Source organism: Geotrypetes seraphini, chromosome 7 (genome assembly GCF_902459505.1).
Source record: "Geotrypetes seraphini chromosome 7, aGeoSer1.1, whole genome shotgun sequence".
Lineage (NCBI taxonomy): Eukaryota > Metazoa > Chordata > Amphibia > Gymnophiona > Dermophiidae > Geotrypetes > Geotrypetes seraphini.
The window spans coordinates 164,097,272-164,118,185 of record NC_047090.1 but is presented as its reverse complement, the minus strand read 5'-3'; the positions used below and the strand labels follow the sequence as shown (position 1 = coordinate 164,118,185).

The 20,914-nt window shown below is 43.8% G+C and overlaps 1 protein-coding gene across 2 annotated transcripts in view; it reads right to left on the bottom strand.

Annotated features, from left to right (window-relative positions):
• DEGS2 (delta 4-desaturase, sphingolipid 2) overlaps positions 1 to 20,914 on the bottom strand; it is a 146,781-nt gene that overhangs the window by 35,535 nt on the left and 90,332 nt on the right. For both annotated transcript variants that reach the window (XM_033951869.1, XM_033951868.1), the window contains one exon: positions 6,028 to 6,770. In XM_033951869.1, the coding sequence (XP_033807760.1) occupies positions 6,028 to 6,744 (717 nt within the window). In that variant the 5' untranslated portion in view covers positions 6,745 to 6,770. The remainder of the gene's footprint in view (positions 1 to 6,027; positions 6,771 to 20,914) is intronic.

Sequence of the window (20,914 nt, the reverse complement as noted above, 5' to 3'; positions counted from 1 at the left end):
TTATTGATAAAAGTCTGTGCACCATTCCTGTAGTTTTTTCTTTTTTTTTTTGTTTAATGATTATTTTCAGCCAGCTATGCCTTTGCAGCACGGCATCCTCATCTCATCATTCTGTTACCTTGAAATCAGATGCTATATCAGGTTCTTTCCTGTTCTATGGTCATTGCCCTCATCCCCATCCGTTGGGTTTCTGCGACCACACTGAAGATCTCACGTTGCATTTCTGAGCAAAATGTCAATACAGGCTGAACCACCAAAATGTCTGGTATAAAAGCCGCGATAAATAAATACCAAGACTCTCAAAATCTTATGGCACAGCAAAACGTACACTCCTGATGAAATACTCAGAGCCCCTCAAAAAAGCACAACCAACATACACAGGGTTATTCAAAAGCCAGGGTCCAGCACATAAAACAGCTTTTCCCTCAAAAGAATCACCTCGAGGTAGGAAAAAGCCTCAGAGCCCCTCCTCCACCAGCTGACAAAAGCGGCTACTAAAAAAAGCAGAGACTAGCCTGGGGTAAAGTTAAGTCACTGACATTAAAAAAACCTCCTTGATTGATATTTATTTAAAAATTTATATACCGTATAAAAACTATGCGGTTTACAAAATTACATGCATACTAAAACACGTTTCGACAGAACAAGCAATAAAAACATTAACTAACAGTGTCATTATTAAAACCTTCTTTCAAATTCATCCAACAAGATGGATAGACAGAGGGCTCCTTTTATCAAGCCGCGCAAGCGGAGTTAACGCACGCGACTTTTCATCACGCGCTAACCCCTGCGCTGGCCAAAAACTACCGCCTGCTCAAGAGGCGGCGGCAGCGGCTAGCACGGCCGGCAGTTTAACACACGCCGTTAGGCGCATTAAACCGCTGGCTTGATCAAAGGAGCCCAAAATCCCAACATTTACAGGACGGCAAAGTTTCAGCAAGCAAATAGCATTAGCACATGAAGGCATTAACAAATAATTCTGTTTTTCAACATTTTCTTAAAATTCAGTCACCAGTCACAAAATCCAAAGCTTGGCACCTGCTACAGACAGCATTATACCAGGAAAAAAGCCTTGAGCAGCGCAAACTTCCTGGTTTCTGAATAAAGCCGCCATTAAATTTTTTTTTTAATAACATCAATAAAGGAGTACTTATCAGAGGTTGGAAGCACACCACACACCAGCTGCTCCAGGTTTATTTAATGCTCAATATTCCACTTATTAAGAATATCTAGGTGGTTTAGATCAGTGTTTTTCAACCTTTTTACACCTATGGACCGGCAGAAATAAAAGAATTATTCTGTGGACCGACGGTTGAAGAACATGGGGCTAAGACGTGGGCCAGACCCCGCCCATCTCTACCCAATCTCCACCCCAGACCCCACCCCCATAATAGTACTAATTGCACTTTGCACGTCCCGTGCCTCATCTGGAAGCCTTCCCTCTGACCTTGCAACGTCAGAGAGAAGTCTTCCATTTCAGTCGCAGGATGCCTGTAGGAGCCACTGCCCGTGGCTTTGTGCACTGAATCAGTTAGGAAGAGGGAGCTGGCTCGAAGATAACGCCGCATCGATTGCACTGTGGACCGGCGGTTGAAGAACACTGGGCTAAGTCATGGGCCAGACCCCGCCCATCTCTACCCAAACTCCACTCCAGACCCCGCCCCTATAATAGTACTAATTGCACCTTGCACGTCCCGTGTCTCATCTGGAGGCCTTCCCTCTGACCTTGCAACGTCAGAGAGAAGTCTTCCATTTCAGTCGCAGGATGCCTGTAGGAGCCACTGCCCGTGGCTTTGTGCACTGAATCAGTTAGGAAGAGGGAGCTGGCTCGAAGATAACGCCGCATCGATTGCACTGTGGACCGGCGGTTGAAGAACACTGGGCTAAGTCATGGGCCAGACCCCGCCCATCTCTACCCAAACTCCACTCCAGACCCCGCCCCTATAATAGTACTAATTGCACCTTGCACATCCCGTGCCTCATCTGGAAGCCTTCCCTCTGATATTGCAACGTCAGAGAGAAGGCTTCCGGTTCAGGCGCAGGATACCCGTAGGAGCCACTGCCCGTGGCTTTGTGCACTGAATCAGTTAGGAAGAGGGAGCTGGCTCGAAGATAACGCCGCATCGATTGCACTGTGGACCGGCGGTTGAAGAACACTGGGCTAAGTCATGGGCCAGACCCCGCCCATCTCTACCCAAACTCCACTCCAGACCCCGCCCCTATAATAGTACTAATTGCACCTTGCACGTCCCGTGTCTCATCTGGAGGCCTTCCCTCTGACCTTGCAACGTCAGAGAGAAGTCTTCCATTTCAGTCGCAGGATGCCTGTAGGAGCCACTGCCCGTGGCTTTGTGCACTGAATCAGTTAGGAAGAGGGAGCTGGCTCGAAGATAACGCCGCATCGATTGCACTGTGGACCGGCGGTTGAAGAACACTGGGCTAAGTCATGGGCCAGACCCCGCCCATCTCTACCCAAACTCCACTCCAGACCCCGCCCCTATAATAGTACTAATTGCACCTTGCACATCCCGTGCCTCATCTGGAAGCCTTCCCTCTGATATTGCAACGTCAGAGAGAAGGCTTCCGGTTCAGGCGCAGGATACCCGTAGGAGCCACTGCCCGTGGCTTTGTGCACTGAATCAGTTAGGAAGAGGGAGCTGGCTCGAAGATAACGCCGCATCGATTGCACTGTGGACCGGCGGTTGAAGAACACTGGGCTAAGTCATGGGCCAGACCCCGCCCATCTCTACCCAAACTCCACTCCAGACCCCGCCCCTATAATAGTACTAATTGCACCTTGCACGTCCTGTGTCTCATCTGGAGGCCTTCCCTCTGACCTTGCAACGTCAGAGAGAAGGCTTCCGGTCCAGGCGCAGGATGCCCGTAGGAGCCACTGACCATGGCTTTGTGCACTGAATCAGGAAGAGGGAGATGGCTCGAAGATAACGCCGCATCGATCGCACCGTGGACCGGCGGTTGAAGAGCACTGTTTTGGGCCTGATGCACGTGCTGGCCCTGTGGACCGGCAGGAAATTTTTGTGGACCAGCACTGGTCCATGGACCGGTGGTTGAAGAACACTGGTTTAGATAGTATAAATTTAAATATAAGGGAGGAAAGAAAGTGTTAATAAGGAAAAACAGAGGGAAGGGCGGAAGAAATACAATAGGAAAGAGGAAGAGAGGAAAGGGGAGGAAAGTTAACCCCTTAATTTGTAATGCTCCTCTCTTTAGGTAAAAATATTCAGCCAGCAATGATCAGCATTTAAATGGAATGAATTGCCAATATACCGAGCTACCAAAAACATAGCTGGTTATTTTGGCTAAGAAGAACCACATAAAGAACAAATGGCATTTTAAGCAGTACTGTTGGACAAATGCAAAGTGATGCACATTGGGAAGACTAACCTGAATCACAGTTACCGGATGCTAGGGTCCACCTTAGGGGTTAGCACCCAAGAAAAGGATCTGGGTATCATTGTAAACAAAACGATGAAACCTTCCGCCCAATGTGCGGTGGCTGCCAAAATAGCAAACAGGATGCTGGGAATTATTAAAAAAGGGATGGTTAACAAGACTAAGAATGTCATAATGCCCCAGTATCGCTCCATGGTGCGACCGCACCTGGAGTATTGCGTTCAATTCTAGTCTCCTTATCTCACGAAAGATATAGTGGCGCTAGTAAAGGTTCAAAGAAGAGCGACCAAGATGGTAAAGGGGATGGAACTCCTCTCGTACGAGGAAAGACCGGTTAGGGCTCTTCAGCTTGGTAAAGAGACAGCTGAGGGAAGATACGATTGAAATCTACAAAATCCTGAGTGGAGTAGAACGGATACAAGTGGATCGATTTTTCACTCTGTCAAAAATTACACAGACTAGGGGACACTCGATAAAGTTATAGGGAAATACTTTTAAAACCAATAGGAGGAAAAAAATTTTCACTCAGAGAATAGTTAAGCTCTGGAACGCGTTGCAGATAGCCTGGAAAATTGGGATGTGTATAGCAAAGGTTATTTTTGACATCTTTGCCCCAGATGTAAGGGAAAGGGATTAGATCTTGTATGCTGCCTTTTTGTAGTTAAACAACCACACTCAAAGCAGTTTACATTCAGGCTTCAAGCATTTTCTCCGTCTGTCTGGTGGGCTTACAATCTATCTAATGTACTTGGGGCAGTGGAGGATTGAACGACTTGCCCAGGGTCACAGGGAGCAGCATGGGGTTTGAACCCACTACCTCAAGAGTGTTGAAGCTGTAGCTGTAACCACTGCCCCACACTCTCCTCTAATACAATATCAGAAATGAGCCAAGTATAGAACAATGAAGCCACTGTGACATCACTGAGGAGGTTGGCTCTTATTGGTGGAATAGGGCATTATGACATCAGGGAAAGGGACTTGTACACTGCCTTATTGTAGTTTTACAATGACACTCAAAGCAGTTTACACACAGGTACTTCAAACATTTTCCCTGTCTGTCCCAGTGGGCTCACAATCTATTTAATGTACCTGGGGCAGTGGAGGATTACGTGACTTGGCCAGGGACACAGGGAGCAGCGCAGGGTCTGAACTCGCAACCTTAGGATGCAGAGCCTGTAGCTCTAACCACTACGCCACACTCCTCCTTATGCAAGCACATTTTATTTCAGGCTTTGTGGTTGATAAAATTTTGTTAAAACGTGTTCAAACTGATTTTGCATGCTCTAATGAAATGCATGTCAAAGAATATGTATCTACTGAAAACCTAGCTCACTGGGTTGAGAACCTCTGATCTAGACTGCTATTGTATCTGATAGACAAAATCATGCAGATCTTTGGTTTCCAACCAGCACAGGATGGCTTGATTTTAAGTACTGTTTTCTGTTTCTGAACCATTTGTGTGTCATTTGTATCATGCTGCAGGTATACACCCAGTGCTTTACAGATACATAGTAGAGTCTCTGCTTCTTGAACTTTGTAAAGTCGAACAAATGACAAAAAATAAAAAAGCTGAGTTAAAATAGCAGGACCACAACAGGGAATATCTAAAGTTGGGGTGGAGGGAAGCTGAGCGCCCGTTTCTGAGGTATGCCAAACTGTTTTTGCAGGATCATTTTTGAGGGGTTTAACACAATCTGAAGCTCTGTTTGCAAATAAAGTCTCTTTCATAATCTGAAAGGTACTGGGGGAACTGTTAGAAATTTTGTGCATGCTGAATGTTTTGTTTCAGTTTAACTGCAAACTTATTTGTGACTTCTCAAATTTAGTATACGCCATCAATCCACAACGGCATATAATAAACTTCAAAGTGCCTAATTTCTAAGTGATCTTTTTTTCAGATAATACCTTTCTAAGTACCTCTATGGTCTTCAGTTCCAGCCAACCACCTGCCAAATTATTTGAAGGCTTGTTTCTCTTTCTGGCTTTTATTCATCATCAGACCTTAGTTTTGTTGTGTTTTAAGTGCTTGTGCTCTATATTCTATGCTCTGTGCAAATCAATAAACTTTTCTTTATACAACTTTAAAACTTTTGTACTTAGCTTTAGCTATTTTTTCATTCTTTTTGTTAAACCTCAGGAAGGACCTTAAGGTTCAACCAGTTTCGCCTGAAGGCTTTTTCAAGAATGAGTCCCCCCTTTTGTTTTGTTCCACAGCATCCCGACGTGTGTTCTTCTTTACATAGACCATAGAGGTACTTAGAAATGTATTATCTGAAAAAAAGATCACTTAGAAATTAGGCACTTTGAAGTTTATTATATGCCGTTGTGGATTGATGGTATATATTACATAGCCAACGTCATAAACAACATTGGGCTATTTTAATACATCAGTTCTCAAATTTAGTGGCATTTGGGCTGGTATTAAGGGAAAAAAGTCCACCCGGCTAGTACAATATTGTCCTATAAGCCAGCCATCTTCCTTGGGCATGTCACAATTCTCACTTGCTGCCTCAGGGTATCCCACTTGTAAGTTTTTAGGAAAACACTTGCATATTTAGTTTTTTAGTACTGTACAGTGCTATATAAAATACAAAATGGAACTTGAGCACTTACCAGTGGTAATCTGCTTCCAGGAATGCTGGGAAAGTCATGATGCTCCATATGATATCCTACGTTGAATGTGATCCAGTTAAGAGGTCCATAATAAGAGTATGTTTCATATCCCTTCAGGAACATGTAATGCTCAGCTATGAAGTGCCCCGAAATAGGGTGAAAACCCAAACAAAGTAATGTACCAGCCACTAAATAAATGACAGGCTTCAGTCCCCATAGATAATAGATCACCAGGTCAACTATAAATTGCACTAGAGCATTAGACACTTCCATTCTAGTGATAGGTTTGGGGTTCACATAGAGTGGTCTCAGGCTATATAAGAAAGGCTGAAGGATAAGCCACACAACTTTGCGAAGTGGTGTGCAGAAGAACCAGCCTTCAAAGTTCGTCGGAAGGTCCACATCCAAGATGTCCCCACCCAGGTATCGATGGTGATCTATGTGGTACTTTTTGAAGGAAGCAGAGTACGGTACTCCAATTGGAATGTTGGCAAATATAGCAAACCACCTATTCCATTTTGCCAGTTTATTACCAAAGGCAACGTTATGGGAAAGGTCATGGATAGCTAATGTCATTGAGTGGTTGATGCAACCTCCAAAAGCATAGGCCCAAAAGAATATCCATTTCCATGATAAATCTTTCACCAAGTAACATGCTAGAAGTTGTGTGAAGACCATTCCCGAAACAATCCATTTAAAGTGGGGATCGTGTCCCATTAATGTTTTGATTTCTGGATATTTAGCTGAAAGAAAAAGAAAAAAAAAGTAATGTATTAAAAGGGGGTTTTTTTTGTTTGTTATTTTGCATAGAACATACATTTGTCCACACAAAGTAAGAAGGGTTATTTGTAGAGCCAAACAAACAATTCCTCAGAAGTTGCAATATTGTAGCTAATCACCATTTTCCCCATTAGTGGATAAGTGGTTCTCAAACCAATTAGCAAAAATTCTCATCTGGGGGGGGGGGGTCCAATTTCTAGATACCACAAATAAATCCACCAGAGGAGAGACCCACAAGTGCAATGCAAACAGGGAAAACAGTGGGACTGGACAAAAAGCTGTCCACAAGAGCCTGCAGGATGACGCCAGTGGTGTTTATTTCAGTCCAGGGCTGCTCTGTGAAAATCACAGCTGCCGCCAACTCTAAAGATTGATGTTTTATCTTCTTTTATAAGAGTGATGTCATTTGATACGCTGAAACACAGTGCTGTGTTGGGTCTTCACTAATGTATATGTTTGGACTGAAATAAACACCATTGACTTCATCCTGCTGGCTCTTGTGGAAAGCTTTTGGTCCAGTCCCACTATTTTCCCCGTTTGGATCCCAATTTCCAGCACAGCTGAAAAAAAAGCATTTTTACAAAAAAAAAAAATAAATTTTCCATAAATTTCAAGTTTATTTAAAATTTGATAAAATGCTTATAAAAAGAGTTTCTAAGCATTTTTTTTTTTTAAATCTTTCCATAAATATTTTATTGAAATTTTGAAGGGAAAAAAACAAAAACAAATCACAAACAAAAAAATACCAACACAATATTAGAAAAAGAAAAATAAGCCATAGGGTGTCATGACATAATAATCCAAACGAAATAGAACAACATTAATCCTTGAACTTAAAGTACACAATCCCATACTTTTCTAAATTTCCCCAAATTACCACATTTAGGGCTCCTTTTATTAAGCCGCGCTAGCGGGGTTAACGCGCACGACTTTTCATCACACGCTAACCCCCGCGCTGGCCTAAAAACTACCGCCTGCTCAAGAGGAGGCGGTAGCAGTTAGCGCGGCCGGCGGTTTAGTGCACGGTATTACGCACATTAAACCGCTAGCGTGCCTTTGTAAAAGGAGCCCTTAATTGCATAAACCTTTTTATATTTACTGCACAAACACATTCCACCATATATTACATTCCAATTTAGAAAAATCCTTCCAATTAAAATTGTTTTTATTGCTATCATTATTAATTTCTTTAATTGCGTTTTATAAGAACTTAATGTAGACTCTATCCCAACCCCCCCTCCAATATATTTATTGGGTAAGTTAATGGCTCCAATATAGGTAGCAAGGTTCACTTTTATTACATTTTGATTTATAGAGTGGTGCAGTGGTTAAAGCTACAGCCTCAAACCCAACCCTGCTCCTTGTGACCCTGGGCGAGTCACTTAATCCCGCCATTGCCCCAGGTACATTAGATAGATTGTGAGCCCGCCGGGACAGACAGGAAAAAATGCTTGAGTACCTGAATAAATTCATATAAACCGTTCTGAGCTCCCTTGGGAGAACAGTATAGAAAATTGAATAAATAAATAGTGGGAACAGTTTCAGCCTCTGATAACCAGAGCTGGTATTGTGACATCATAATGCCTCATTCCACCAATGACTAAGAGCCAACCTCATTAGTGATGTCACAATGGCTTGATTGTCCTGTTCTTGGCTCACTTTAGCTACATTTTGATTTATAGAGTGGCGCAGTGGTTAAAGCTACAGCCTCAGCACCCTGAGGTTGTGGGTTCAAACCCACGCTGCTCCTTGTGACCTTGGGCAAGTCACTTAATCCCCTCATTGCCCCAGGTACATTAGATAGATTATGAGCCCGCCAGGACAGACAGGGAAAAATGCTTGAATAAATTCATGTAAACCGTTCTGAGCTCCCCCTGGGAGAACGGTATAGAAAATTGAATAAATAAAGAAATGTTTGTAAAGCTCCGGACTACCTCTCCTAAAAGGGCCAAAGATCTTCACAATGGGACACAGATTTCGTTAAGGAGGGGGAGAAGGCTACAGCACAGAACCAACCAACCAATTCCTGACATCTGAAATGATTTTTATAGTTAGCTGTATGGTTGACTTAAGGGGTTTTCTGTGCCTGGATCAGACATAAGTTCACAGATAAGGACAGTTGACTGAACTTAATATGTTGCTTTTCTAGTCCACCATTTCATTTGACTATGCAACTTGGAAACAAGTCAGCAGGAGGAATTAGCAAAGATTTTATCCTGCTTAGCAGCTTTACTAAGCTTCCTGTTACAAACAATTTGTATTGAAACAACTTAAGCGCACATTCTCTTCATCAGTAGTTAAGTTTGATCAGTACTGGCATTTTGATGGTCCTTTAAATAGTAGTGCAACATCAAATGTACATTTTGACTGCACAATCTTAAATAATTATGTGAATGAAACCAGAAGTTGCTCACAATCAATTTGATGCCCAAGATGACCAGCATCTTGCCTCCCCCCCCCCTTCAGCAACCCCAGCAAGGAAAAGAGAAAGTAGGCGTCAACCATGCACCTGAGAAATTCCTATATCACCTACATGGTTCAGTAAGTGAAGAGCAAGACTTGACATTTACTGGGTAAATGTTTGGGAGCATCAACATTTGGAGCTCTAGGTTATATGCCTGTGCTACCTATGCACAGAGTCAGTTCTGCTTCTGAATTCATTAAATAACACCCCCTTTAAAGGGTGATTAACCCAGGGGTAGGGAACTCCGGTCCTCGAGAGTCGTATTCCATTCAGGTTTTCAAGATTTTCCCAATGAATATGCTTGAGATCTATTTGCATGCACTGCTTTCAATGCATATTCATTGGGGAAATCTTGAAAACCTGACTGGAATACGGCTCTCCAGGACCGGAGTTCCCTACCTCTGGCCTAACCTGTCTGGAGTCCCCAAAAACAGTCTCTGTCAGTCTCTCACTCGGTTAGCACTTGATGCCTCCATCTGGGGAAAAGAAATGTTAGCAGGTGGGTTCTCCACCCAGAAAAAAAATCTACCAAAGGTGGGGTGGTCCACCCCAGATGCATGCTTTAAGGCAGGGGTCTCAAAGTCCCTCCTTGAGGGCCGCAATCCAGTCGGGTTTTCAGGATTTCCCCAATGAATATGCATGAGATCTATGTGCATGCACTGCTTTCAATGCATATTCATTGGGGAAATCCTGAAAACCCGACTGGATTGCAGCCCTCAAGAAGGGACTTTGAGATCCCTGTTCTAAGGGGAGGGTGCACAGCCAGCACACTGGGTCCGGAACCTCCTGCCCTACTCTGTCACTGCTGCTTTCCTGAAACAGTAGCAGCTGCAGTAAACTTTAAATTCAGTCATCGCAGAACCTTCCTGCACCTCCCCGTGGCTGCCGGTCCATCCCCTCCGACATCACTTCCTTGTTCCAGAGCAGAGCTGGCAGCTGCTGGTCCACTCCCTCTGATGTCACTTATTTGTTCCAGAGCAGAACCAGCAGCCAGGAAGATGCAGCAAGGTCCCACAATGACTGCATTAAAAAATGTTACAGCCACTGCTGCTGGTTCAAGAAGCATACATCAGCGGTGGGGAAGTGAGGAAAAAGATACTGGATGGCATTGGGATGGAGGGAGAGAGAAAGGAGCAGGTATTGGTATGGAAGGGTAATGGAGGGACAGAGAAGGGAGCAAGATACTCGTATGGAATGGTGTTGGATGAGAGAGAAAGGAGAAGGAGCAGATGCTGATGGAATTGGTGTGCAGGGAAAGGGGAGATAAACAGAAGGGGAAGGATACTGGATGGAAGTGGGGGGGAAGGGAGAGACAAGGGGCAGATGCTGATGGAAGTGGGGGAAGGGAGAGAAAGGGCAGACATTGGATGTTAGTGGGGAGGGTAGAGGAGGAGCTTATGCTGGATGGAAGTGGGGATGGGAGAGAGAAAGAGGGGAGCAGATGCAGGAAGGTAGTGGGGAGGTGAGAAAGAGGGGAGCAGATACTGAATAGAATTGGAGAAACAGAACAGATGCTGGATAGAAATGGACAGAGAGGATAAGATGCTGGATGGAAGGGGTAGAGAAAGAGGGCTTTTGATGGAAGGAGGGGGATAAATTTTTAAAAAGAGGGCACTTGCTGGATGGGGGAAGGGGATAGAGTTAGTGAAATACTGGAGAGGGTGAGGAAAAGAGGTGGCAAACTGTAGGTAGACAGTGAAAAGGGAAATTGAGGACTGGGTAGTAAGAACTTAATCTAGACAGATGCAGAAAATAAATTGAGAAGGTAGATGAGGGAAGAAAAGGGAAGGGAAGTAGAGAAGAGAGATGCCAGACCACTGAAGGAGGGGAGGGAAGAAGATGGATGCAAGGGGGAAGCATACAGCTTCTGGAAGGGGCATTGAAGGAGAGAAAATGCCATATAGAAGGGGCAGAGAGAGGGCAGACAGTGGATGGAAGGAAGAGAGTGACAAGAAGATAAGGAAAGCAGAAGCCAGAAAAGACAACAGTAGAAAAAAGTTTTCTATTTATTTTTTTCTTTTAGGATAAAGTGATATTGTAGCTGTGTTAATAAATATTTATAAATAGAAAATGAAAATAAGGTGATCCTTTTATTGGACTAATTGTAATACATTTTTAATTACGGTAATTCAGAGACCAAAACCTCTCCTCAGATCAGGACAGATTACTATAACAATAGTATACTTTACTGACCTGAAAAGAGAGGTTCTGGCCTCTGAATGCTAACTGAAAAATGTATTAGTCTAATAAAACGGTATTATCTTATTTACCATTTCTGTTTTAATCCTCCCCCCCACTTTTTGGCCCCCTTTTATCAAGCAGCATTAGGCTTTTATATCATCAGCTGTGGCGATATTAGCTCTGATGCTCATAGGAATTCGAGTGTCGGAGCTTTTACTGCTACAGCCTGCAATAAAAAAAAACCCTAACACAGCTTCATAAAAGGGTGGTTTATTTGTTGATTTGTAAAATGATTGCTATGTCTCTGTTTTTTTCAAATTTACGTCTGCTATCTTTATATTTTGCACAATATTATGGGACATGCATTGCTGTTTCTGTGGTGTTGCACTGTATGCAGAGTCCAGCTTCTTGGTGGTTCAGTTTAACTTTTGTCAACATATTTCTATGTTATCCCCCCTTTTAACAAAACCGTAGAGCATTTTTTAGTGCCGGCCATGGAATAAAATGTGGAATTCACTTATAGGGCAGATATGGAAATGTGGTAATAGAGGTGCATTTAGGAAATTACTCAAAAACACAATTGTGTTTTTCTAGGCATTGATTTTTCCCGATTGATGATTTTCTGAAGCTCTGATTATTTATGTTTACTTGCTTTTATTTTGTTTTAAAACTTATGTACGTAAGATTTTGTAAACCATTTAGGTCATAGACGGTATAGAAATTTTTAAAAATCAGTCATCTGTCTATCATGTTAGTCTCTCATCAATAGCTTTCAAAAATCTTTCCATTCCTTTAGCATGGGTCTCAGAATGATTAAATCCATATCCAACATTCTTGATGCTCAGTCCCTTAACATTTTAATTCACTCCCTCATAATTTCCAAACTTGACTACTGTAACTCCCTGCTCAAAGGAGTCTGCCAAAAAGACATTCAACGATTACAACTAATCCAAAATACTGCCATAAAAATTATTACAAACAAAAAAAAAAATTTGATCACGTAACTCCTCTGTTAAAAAGTGCTCACTGGCTACCTATCCATCACCGTATTACTAACAAAATAGCTTTAATCGCCTACAAAACAATGAAAACCAAGGAACCTGCTTTTATCCATAAATACCTGATTCCACATGATCCTCCAAGAACCTTAAGATCTGCATCACAGCATCTTCTTCATGTCCCATCCCTAAAAATCATTAGTACCCGTAGGGCTTCTTTCGCAACGATTGCTCCAACAATATGGAATTCGTTACCATTATATTTAAGGTCTGAACAGAATTTAGATAAATTCAAGGGTGGCCTTAAAGGCTTCTTATTTAAAGATGCATACGACTGTTAATTGATCTAAGGGACTTTCTAAGCTTATTTACTATACTACAATTGATTTCTCCCTTTCCCTATGTTATTGTCCTTAATTGTTCTTTCTTTCTTTCAAATTGTATTTCTCCCCACTAACCTATTGTTTCATGTAAGTAAAGTTATGTTATTAATAGTTTAACTCAGTGGCGTACCAAGGGGGGAGCGGTCCGCCATGGGTGCAGCCTTAGGGGGATGCACAGCCGGCCCGGTCCCTATCGCGCTCACTCCCTCCTTAATTTAGATTGGTTTAACTGAACCCCTTTTTAAATCTTTACTGTAAAACGCTTAGAAATTTTGATTAGCGTTTCATCAAATTTTTAATAATAAACTTGAAACTAAACTTGAAACTTGTCTGATCTCATAAGATAAAAAGGACCATCATACCCTATGGAACTCCAGATGCCAACACATAGGGATACTAAATCCAATTAGCTGCCGTTATGCCAAATGAAGTAAAGCAAGTTGAGGTTCCAATGCGAAAAACACACTACCACTCCCATCACTCAATGCTGCTCCCTTTTCTGTCTTCTCTATACTACATGCATCCAGGCTGGTGGGGAGAGGGAGGTTATGAGAACAGTATTAACATACTGATAGGAAGGAACACAGGCTCTTGTAGCTACTTTAGTTTTACAGATAGCTAAAGTAAACAGTAATTTATGAATAACCAAAGCAAACACTATTCTCTCTAGAGAGGAAAATATTCTGAACTTTGTATTGTTTCTACTGTGTAAATCAAAGTTAGGGAAATGGGGCATGCCACCAAGGCCATAGCCCAACCCATATTTTCCCCAACAGAGCACCAGCAAGGGTTAATTAGAACTTGGGGAAGGGCTGGAGATTATTTGGGGCCAGGAGGAGCCAAGCAAAGCCGTGCTCTAGCCCAAAGTATAAATTTAACTGTACAAATATCGAATCACTTTAGTCAGCTTCTTCTATTGATTTGAATCATTAATTTGCTACATTATTTACAAACAATCTGATGCGGGTTCTGTTAGGGCAGGGGTAGGGAACTCCGGTCCTCGAAAGCCATATTTCAGTCGGGTTTTCAGGATTTCCCCAATGAATATGCATTGAAAGCAGTGCATGCACATAGATCTCATTCTCATGCCTATTCATATGCTGAGGATCCTGGGAGACACCACGGTTTTAGGTTCCTTGACTTGTGTTCCAAGTTTAATGCTGCTTTGGAGCTTTCTTATGTTTCCTTTGGGATGCTTTTCTTCTTGAATTGCCTTCACTGGTTGCAGTTCCATCTCAGTTTTTATTTTCTTGAGCATTGCAATGCTACCAGAGAGTGGTAGAAATCTGGAACGCTCTTCCGGAGGCTGTTATAGGGGAAAACACCCTCCAGGGATTCAAGACAAGGTTAGACAATTTCTTGCTGAACCAGAACATACGCAGGTAAGGCTAGACTCAGTTAGGGCACTGGTCTTTGACCTAAGGGCCACTGCGGGAACGGACTGCTGGGCATGATGGACTTCTGGTTTGACCCAGCAGTGGCAATTCTTATGTTCTAATGGAGCAAAATAATTCTGTAGGTGCAACAATTGTGAGGGTGGATGTTTGTGTCATATGTCACAGTCTACCTGACCCTACTGTGATCCATTTATTCCTGGATGATTTAGTATTTTGAGGCAGTGGTGGTTAGTTGGAATGAATCTGTGGAGTGATGGAAGCTGTTTTAATGGCATCCAATTCCTGCCTATGCTTACAGAGCTCCTCCTTATACTAGAAATCTGAAGACAGATGGGCAGGCTCTAAATTAGAGAATGACACAGGGACACATTTTTTTCCCATCCCTACAGGAACTCATTTTCCCATCCCGCCAAGTTCTTTTTCTAATCCTGCCCCATTCCTACAAACTCCATCCTCATCTGCACAAGCCTCAAACACTTTAAAACCATAAGTTGCAACATTCTAGAGCTTAGATTGTGATGTCATAATGCCTCATTCCACCAATGCCTAAGCTCCGTCCTCATCTGCACAAGCCTCAAACCCTTTAAAATCCTAAGTAGCAACATTCTAGAGCTCAGATTGTGATGTCATAATGCCTCATTCCACCAATGCCTAAGCTCCTTCCTCATCTGCACAAGCCTCAAACACTTTAAAATCGTAAGTGCCCGAGCCTTGTGCGGTTAAGGCAGAGCTTACAAGAATGGGAGAGAGACAGTGACAAAACTCGTGGGGACAGGGTGGGGAAATTGAGTTTCTGCGGGGACGGGGAAAAATTTGTCCCCGTGTCATTCTCTACTCTAAATCTCCAGATGGCGTGCCTTGGAACTAAAGCACCACAATGATTGCACTGAATAAAAGTCATATGGGAATTGGCTGAGAAGTAGACTTGATTAATGGGTTGTCTATATAAATTGGTAGCAAACTCTGGGGTGGGTGAGGTGAGACTAAAGCCTAATTCAGCAGAGAACCAAGCAGATAAGAACCAAACTTCCTAAAAAAGGAAAAGGAAAAAAGGGTTTTTTAAATTATTTTTTTTTTTTAAATTATTAGCTGAAAGTAGAGTAGAAGATTGAAGGGAAAGGGAAAGTATTATATTCTATGCTTAAAGCAAAATCAGGGATATACAATTCAGTAGGAATTTGTCCAATCCTTTCTTGAACCCCAGTACCGTACTCTGCCCTATTACGTCCTTTGGAAGCGCATTCCAGGTGTCCACCACACGTTGGGTAAAGAAGAACTTCCTAGCATTTGTTTTGAATCTGTCCCCTTTCAACTTTTCCGAATGCCCTCTTCTTCTCTTATTTTTCGAAAGTTCGAAGAATCTGTCCCTCTCTACTCTCTCTATGACCTTCTAGAGACTTACAAGATCATGAAGGGCATAGAGAGAGTAGAGAGGGACAGATTCTTCGAACTTTCAAAAAATAAGAGAACAAGAGGGCATTCGGAAAAGTTGAAAGGGGACAGATTCAATACAAATGCCAGGAAGTTCTTCTTTACCCAACGTGTGGTGGACACCTGGAATGCGCTTCCAAAGGACGTAATAGGGCAGAGTACGGTACTGGGGTTCAAGAAAGGATTGGACAAATTCCTACTGGAAATGGGGATAGAGGGGTATAGATAGAAGATTACTGCACAGGTCCTGGACCTGTTGGGCCGCCGTGTGAGCGGACTGCTGGGCACGATGGACCTCGGGTCTGACCCAGCAGAGGCATTTCTTATGTTCTTATGTTAGGATTACTTGTCTGTATATGGCCGTTTGGGGGAAGATGGGCTGGGGAGGGCTTCAATGGCTGGGAGGGTGTAGATGGGCTGGAGTGAGCTTTGACGGAGACTTCAGTAGTTGGAACCTAAGAACAGTATCGGGCAGAGCTTTGGATTCTTGCCCAGAAATAGCTAAGAAGAAAAAAATAAAAAAAAATTTGTAGATTGAATCAGGTTGGGCAGACTGGATGGACCATTTGTTTCTTTATCTGCTGTCATCTACTATGTTACTATGTTAACTCTGGGATTTGCTGTGCTATAAGCGGTTCATAGTCAGTCACGTGCGAGACACCAGCGCGCCAACAATGGAGGGCAGACAATTCAGCGCAAGACACCAGCGCGCCATGGGAAAACTTAGTTTTAAAGAACTCCGAAGCGGGGTTTGAGTGGGGAACCCACATTTACTGCATAGTATTCAAGCTGCTGTTGGGGGGGGGGGAGTAGGGGGTTGGAACCCTCCATTATAGAGAAAATGGAACATTTTCCGATTTTTTCAGGAAAAGTTCCGTTTTCTCTATAATGTGGGGGGTTGCACCCGCCACACCCCCCAATGGCAACGCAAACAGTACCCACACCTCCATCAGAGCTCTTTAAAACTAAGTTTTCCCACAGCGCGCTTGTGTCTTGCGCCAAATTGTCAGCGCTCGATTGTCGGTGCGCTGGTGTCTTGCGCGTGATTGTCCCGTCACCGCTATAAGCACATGTACTCCCACCAAGGCTTTGTCCCAGGAAATGAAAGTACCTCAGGAAATGGCCCCTCCTACCTAGAAGGACCATGATTGGCAGGCAAAATTACATGTGAGAATGGAGTAGATACTGCACCAGTCATGGAAGAACGTGCTTATGAACAAGTTGAAAAATTTAAGGACCAGACTGGACCCATCCCAGGATATTGAAAGAGCTCAGAGAGGTTCTTATGGCAGTGGCGTAGCGAGGGTGAGCAGCGCCTGGGGGGGGTGGCACACCTCCCCACCCTCTTCTCCATTTCCCTTCCTGACCTCCCTGCCCCATGCGCGCTCCCTTCCCACGTACCTCTTTAATTTTCCAGACATGAGCGGCGTCACAAACTTGCTGCCCACGCCATGTCGGCTCTCCCTCCGACGTCACTTCCTAGGCACGGGACCCGGCAGTGACATTCGAGAAAGCCGACACAGACACGGGCAGCAAGTTCATGATACTGCTTGCGCAGGGAAAATTAGAGGTATGGGGGAAGGGAGGGGTGCACATGCGCAGCAGGGGTTTTGGGAAAGAGAGGGGGCAAAGAGGAGAATGGGAGCTGGCGCCCCCACCCAAATGGCGTCAGGGGCGGACTGCCCCTTTACTATGCCACTGTCTGGTGGCTCCACGTAAAGATTTGTTCAATAAATCCCTGCGGACGGCGTGGTTCTGTGGGACTGGAGAAGAGCAGATGTGGTTCTTCACAAAAGTGGTCGCAGAGATGAAGCGGGAAACTACAGACCTGTATACCTCACTTTGGTTATTGGTAAGGTAAATCATGCCAAACAAATCCAATTGAATTCTATGACTGGGTAACCAGAGAATTAGATCAAGGATGTGTGCTAGATATAATTTACTTAGATTTCAGCAAAGCCTTTGACACGGTTCCTCACAGGAGGCTCTTGAACAAACTTGACCGACTGAAGTTAGGACCCAAAGTGCTGAACTGGATTAGAAACTGGTTGACGGACAGACGTCAGAGAGTGGTGGTTAATGGAATTTGTTCAGAGGAAGGAAAGGTTGAGTAGTGGAGTCTCTCAAAGATCATTTATAAATAAGTTCAATAGCACCGGTCCTAGTACAGACTCCTGCGGCACTCCACTGTTTACTCTCCTCCATTGAGAAAAATGACCATTTAACCCTACCCTCTGTTTGCACCAAAAGAAGTACAAGAGACTAGATGACCTCAACATGTATACTCTAGAGGAAAGGAGGGACAGAGGTGATACGATACAGACATTTAAATATTTGAAAGATATTAATATAGGACCAAATGTTTCCAGAGAAGGGACATTGGTAAAACTAGAGGACATAAATTGAGGCAGGGCCGGATTAACGAATAGGCCCAGTAGTGCCTAGGGCCTGAAATGGTCAGCTTGTCTGCGGTGTTCTTTGCTCACATGTTTAAAGACAATAGACTGTTTTCAGTCCAATTCTTTATATGTGAGGTTGCAAACCATTGGACCCCTGAGGAAGGCGTGTTCGCCAAAACACGGACCGTGTAGGGTCCGGTTGGATTTTTATCACAGTATTTTTTATCATTGTACTTTTTTAATTGAATTTTCATGGTTTTATATGTCAGTGTTTAATAAATTATCTCCAGAACATCTGTATCCACAGTTTTTGTTTTCATCGGTGGATTGTTTTCACTGTGGATCATTGGGTCTCCCCATTTTTCTTTGTTAGTCTGGAGCAAAACAAAGAGTGGGAGTTGGCAATTGTAGAGGGCAGCAAAGTGATCCACTTCTGGGGTTCCCCACTGCAAAAACAACCGGTGCACAGTGTTGGGATTCAGCATCCATTTGTGCGGCTGCAGTAGTCTGCTCAATCTGTTGGTAAGGAGATTCTGTATTTCTGCTAGGAAACTGTTTTCAGGAAAATCTGGCAGGAGATTGCCCAGGCCCAGATTTGGATCCAGTGTCACCCTGATTGTTTACATAGCAGATGGCTACTTGGTTGTCCATAAGGATGAATACAACCCAATTGAGGTGACTGTCCTGGAATGCATTAAGAGCCTTGCGAATTGCTTGCAATGCGAGGGGATTGATGTGGAGAGTCCTTTCAGAAAGGCTCCGCAAACATTGGGTATGGAGATTGTCGATGTGAGCTCCCCAGCCCAAGTGTGGAGGAATCTGTTGTCAAAACATTTTGGCATGTTGGTGGCTGAAACAAGAGGCCCCTAGAGAGGTTGGTAGGAGATAACCACCACTGAAGTGACACTTGGAGGGCTGAGGTCACTGAGCTGTGGCAAGAGCCGTCCAGTTGCTAGAGACCATTGGGTGGAAAGTGTCTATTGAGGGTCCCTGAGATGCAGGCAAGCAAATGGCACCAAATAGACTGTGGAGGCCATGTGGCCAAGAATCTGCAGCATCTGATATGTTGTGATGCAGTGGCGAGAAGAGGTCTCCTGGCAGAGCCCGATCAGGGTATCAAGTCTCTGTTGAGGCAGAAACGCCCAAGGTAGAGTCATGTCTAAGCGGAATCCAATGAGAAAGTACACGTTTGTGCTGGGGTTTCTTCGTTTTGTCGGTAGCAGAAGAAACTGGGGATCTCTCAAGCCACGGGGAAATATGGTGAGCTGACGTATGGGCGCTAGAGGCTCACTTGAGGCTCTTAAAAGGTGTATTGCACTTTTTGAACATCCGCACCAGGGCTCCATCAGAGACATCACTATATGTGAGAATAACCCTGCCTGCTGCTTATCCTGGGATAAAGTTCTGTACCAAAAAAAAAAAGATCCCAGTGGATCTGATGAAAAGAACCTTCATCAGCATGCTGGAATGTTTCATTTTCTGCTGATATTGATACAATTAAGTACTTAAGCCAGCTTATAGTTGGGTGTTGTATCGTAGAGAATACAATATTGTGGATAACTATCTTCTAAGTACCAGCACCTGCACTGCTCAGGATGTTAATTCTTTAGGATTTGGCATAATCCCTTTAACCAGGTAGTAGAAAGCAGGTGTGAATCACTATTGTGCAGTTATCAGCAGATAGCCAGCTTCAGTTTAGCTGAAAATCCTTGAAAAGTGTGTTTTACACCAGTCTGTGTCTGTGTATGGCCGTTTGGTGGGGGATGGGCTGGGGAGGGCTTCAATGGCTGGGAGGGTGTAGATGGGCTGGAGTAAGTCTTAACAGAGATTTCGGCAGTTGGAACCCAAGCACAGCACCGGGTAAAGCTTTGGATTCTTGCCCAGAAATAGCTAAGAAGAAAAATTAAAAAATTAAAAAAAAAAATTTTTAAATTGAATCAGGTTGGGCAGACTGGTTGGACCATTCGGGTCTTTATCTGCCGTCATCTACTATGTTACTATGTTAGATCAGCATTAGTGCCATTTCAGACGAGGATGTAGTACAAAAAAGATGGAACAGTACGTAATGTCATTTTGTTTGAAATCAAAACTCCAAATCCGAACTGAGTCCTTAGAGAACACGCAACTTTATTGACCATTTTGTTTGACGTGGCATCTGCTTTCGACACTCAAATTTTGCTGTCTCGAGTAACAACATGCTACCTTGGGTTGGTTTCAATCATTTTTACAAGGCTTTCAACCACTGTTCCCTCTAGGCAAGTGGTCTCAAGCTCACACCCTTTGCAGGGCCACATTTTGGATTTGTAGGTACTTGGGAGGGCCACAGAAAATAAAAAAAAAATAAAAAAATAGCTAATGTCTTAGTAAAGAAAAGACAATTTTGCACGAGGTAAAACTCTTTATAGTTTATAAATCTTTCCTTTAACATCTTTCCTTCCGGCGGCGATGGAGCTCGTGTTGGAACAAAAGCTCCTGCCGTTGGATCACAAGCTGGCGGTGGTCCAGGCTTCGCTGGATGCTATGGGCCAGGAGGCGGCGGCGTTCCGGCAGCGGGTGAGCGATGTGGAGGATAGCCTGCAGCACGTGGAGGATGTCCAGACAACACAGCAGCGCCTTATTTCTGCTCTCGAGGATCGCATTGAGGACCTGGAAAATAGATCACGCCGGTCCAATTTGCGTTTTATCGGATTTCCAGAGGCTGTAGCGGAGCGGGACTTGAGAGGCACGCTGGAAGCCTGGTTAGCTGCCTCCGTTACCTTTCCTGCGGATCTTGGCCCGCTTCGTATCGAGAGGGCGCATCGCCTGGGTCTCAGCTCAGCTCATCAGGCCCGGCCACGGGTGGTAATAGCAAAGA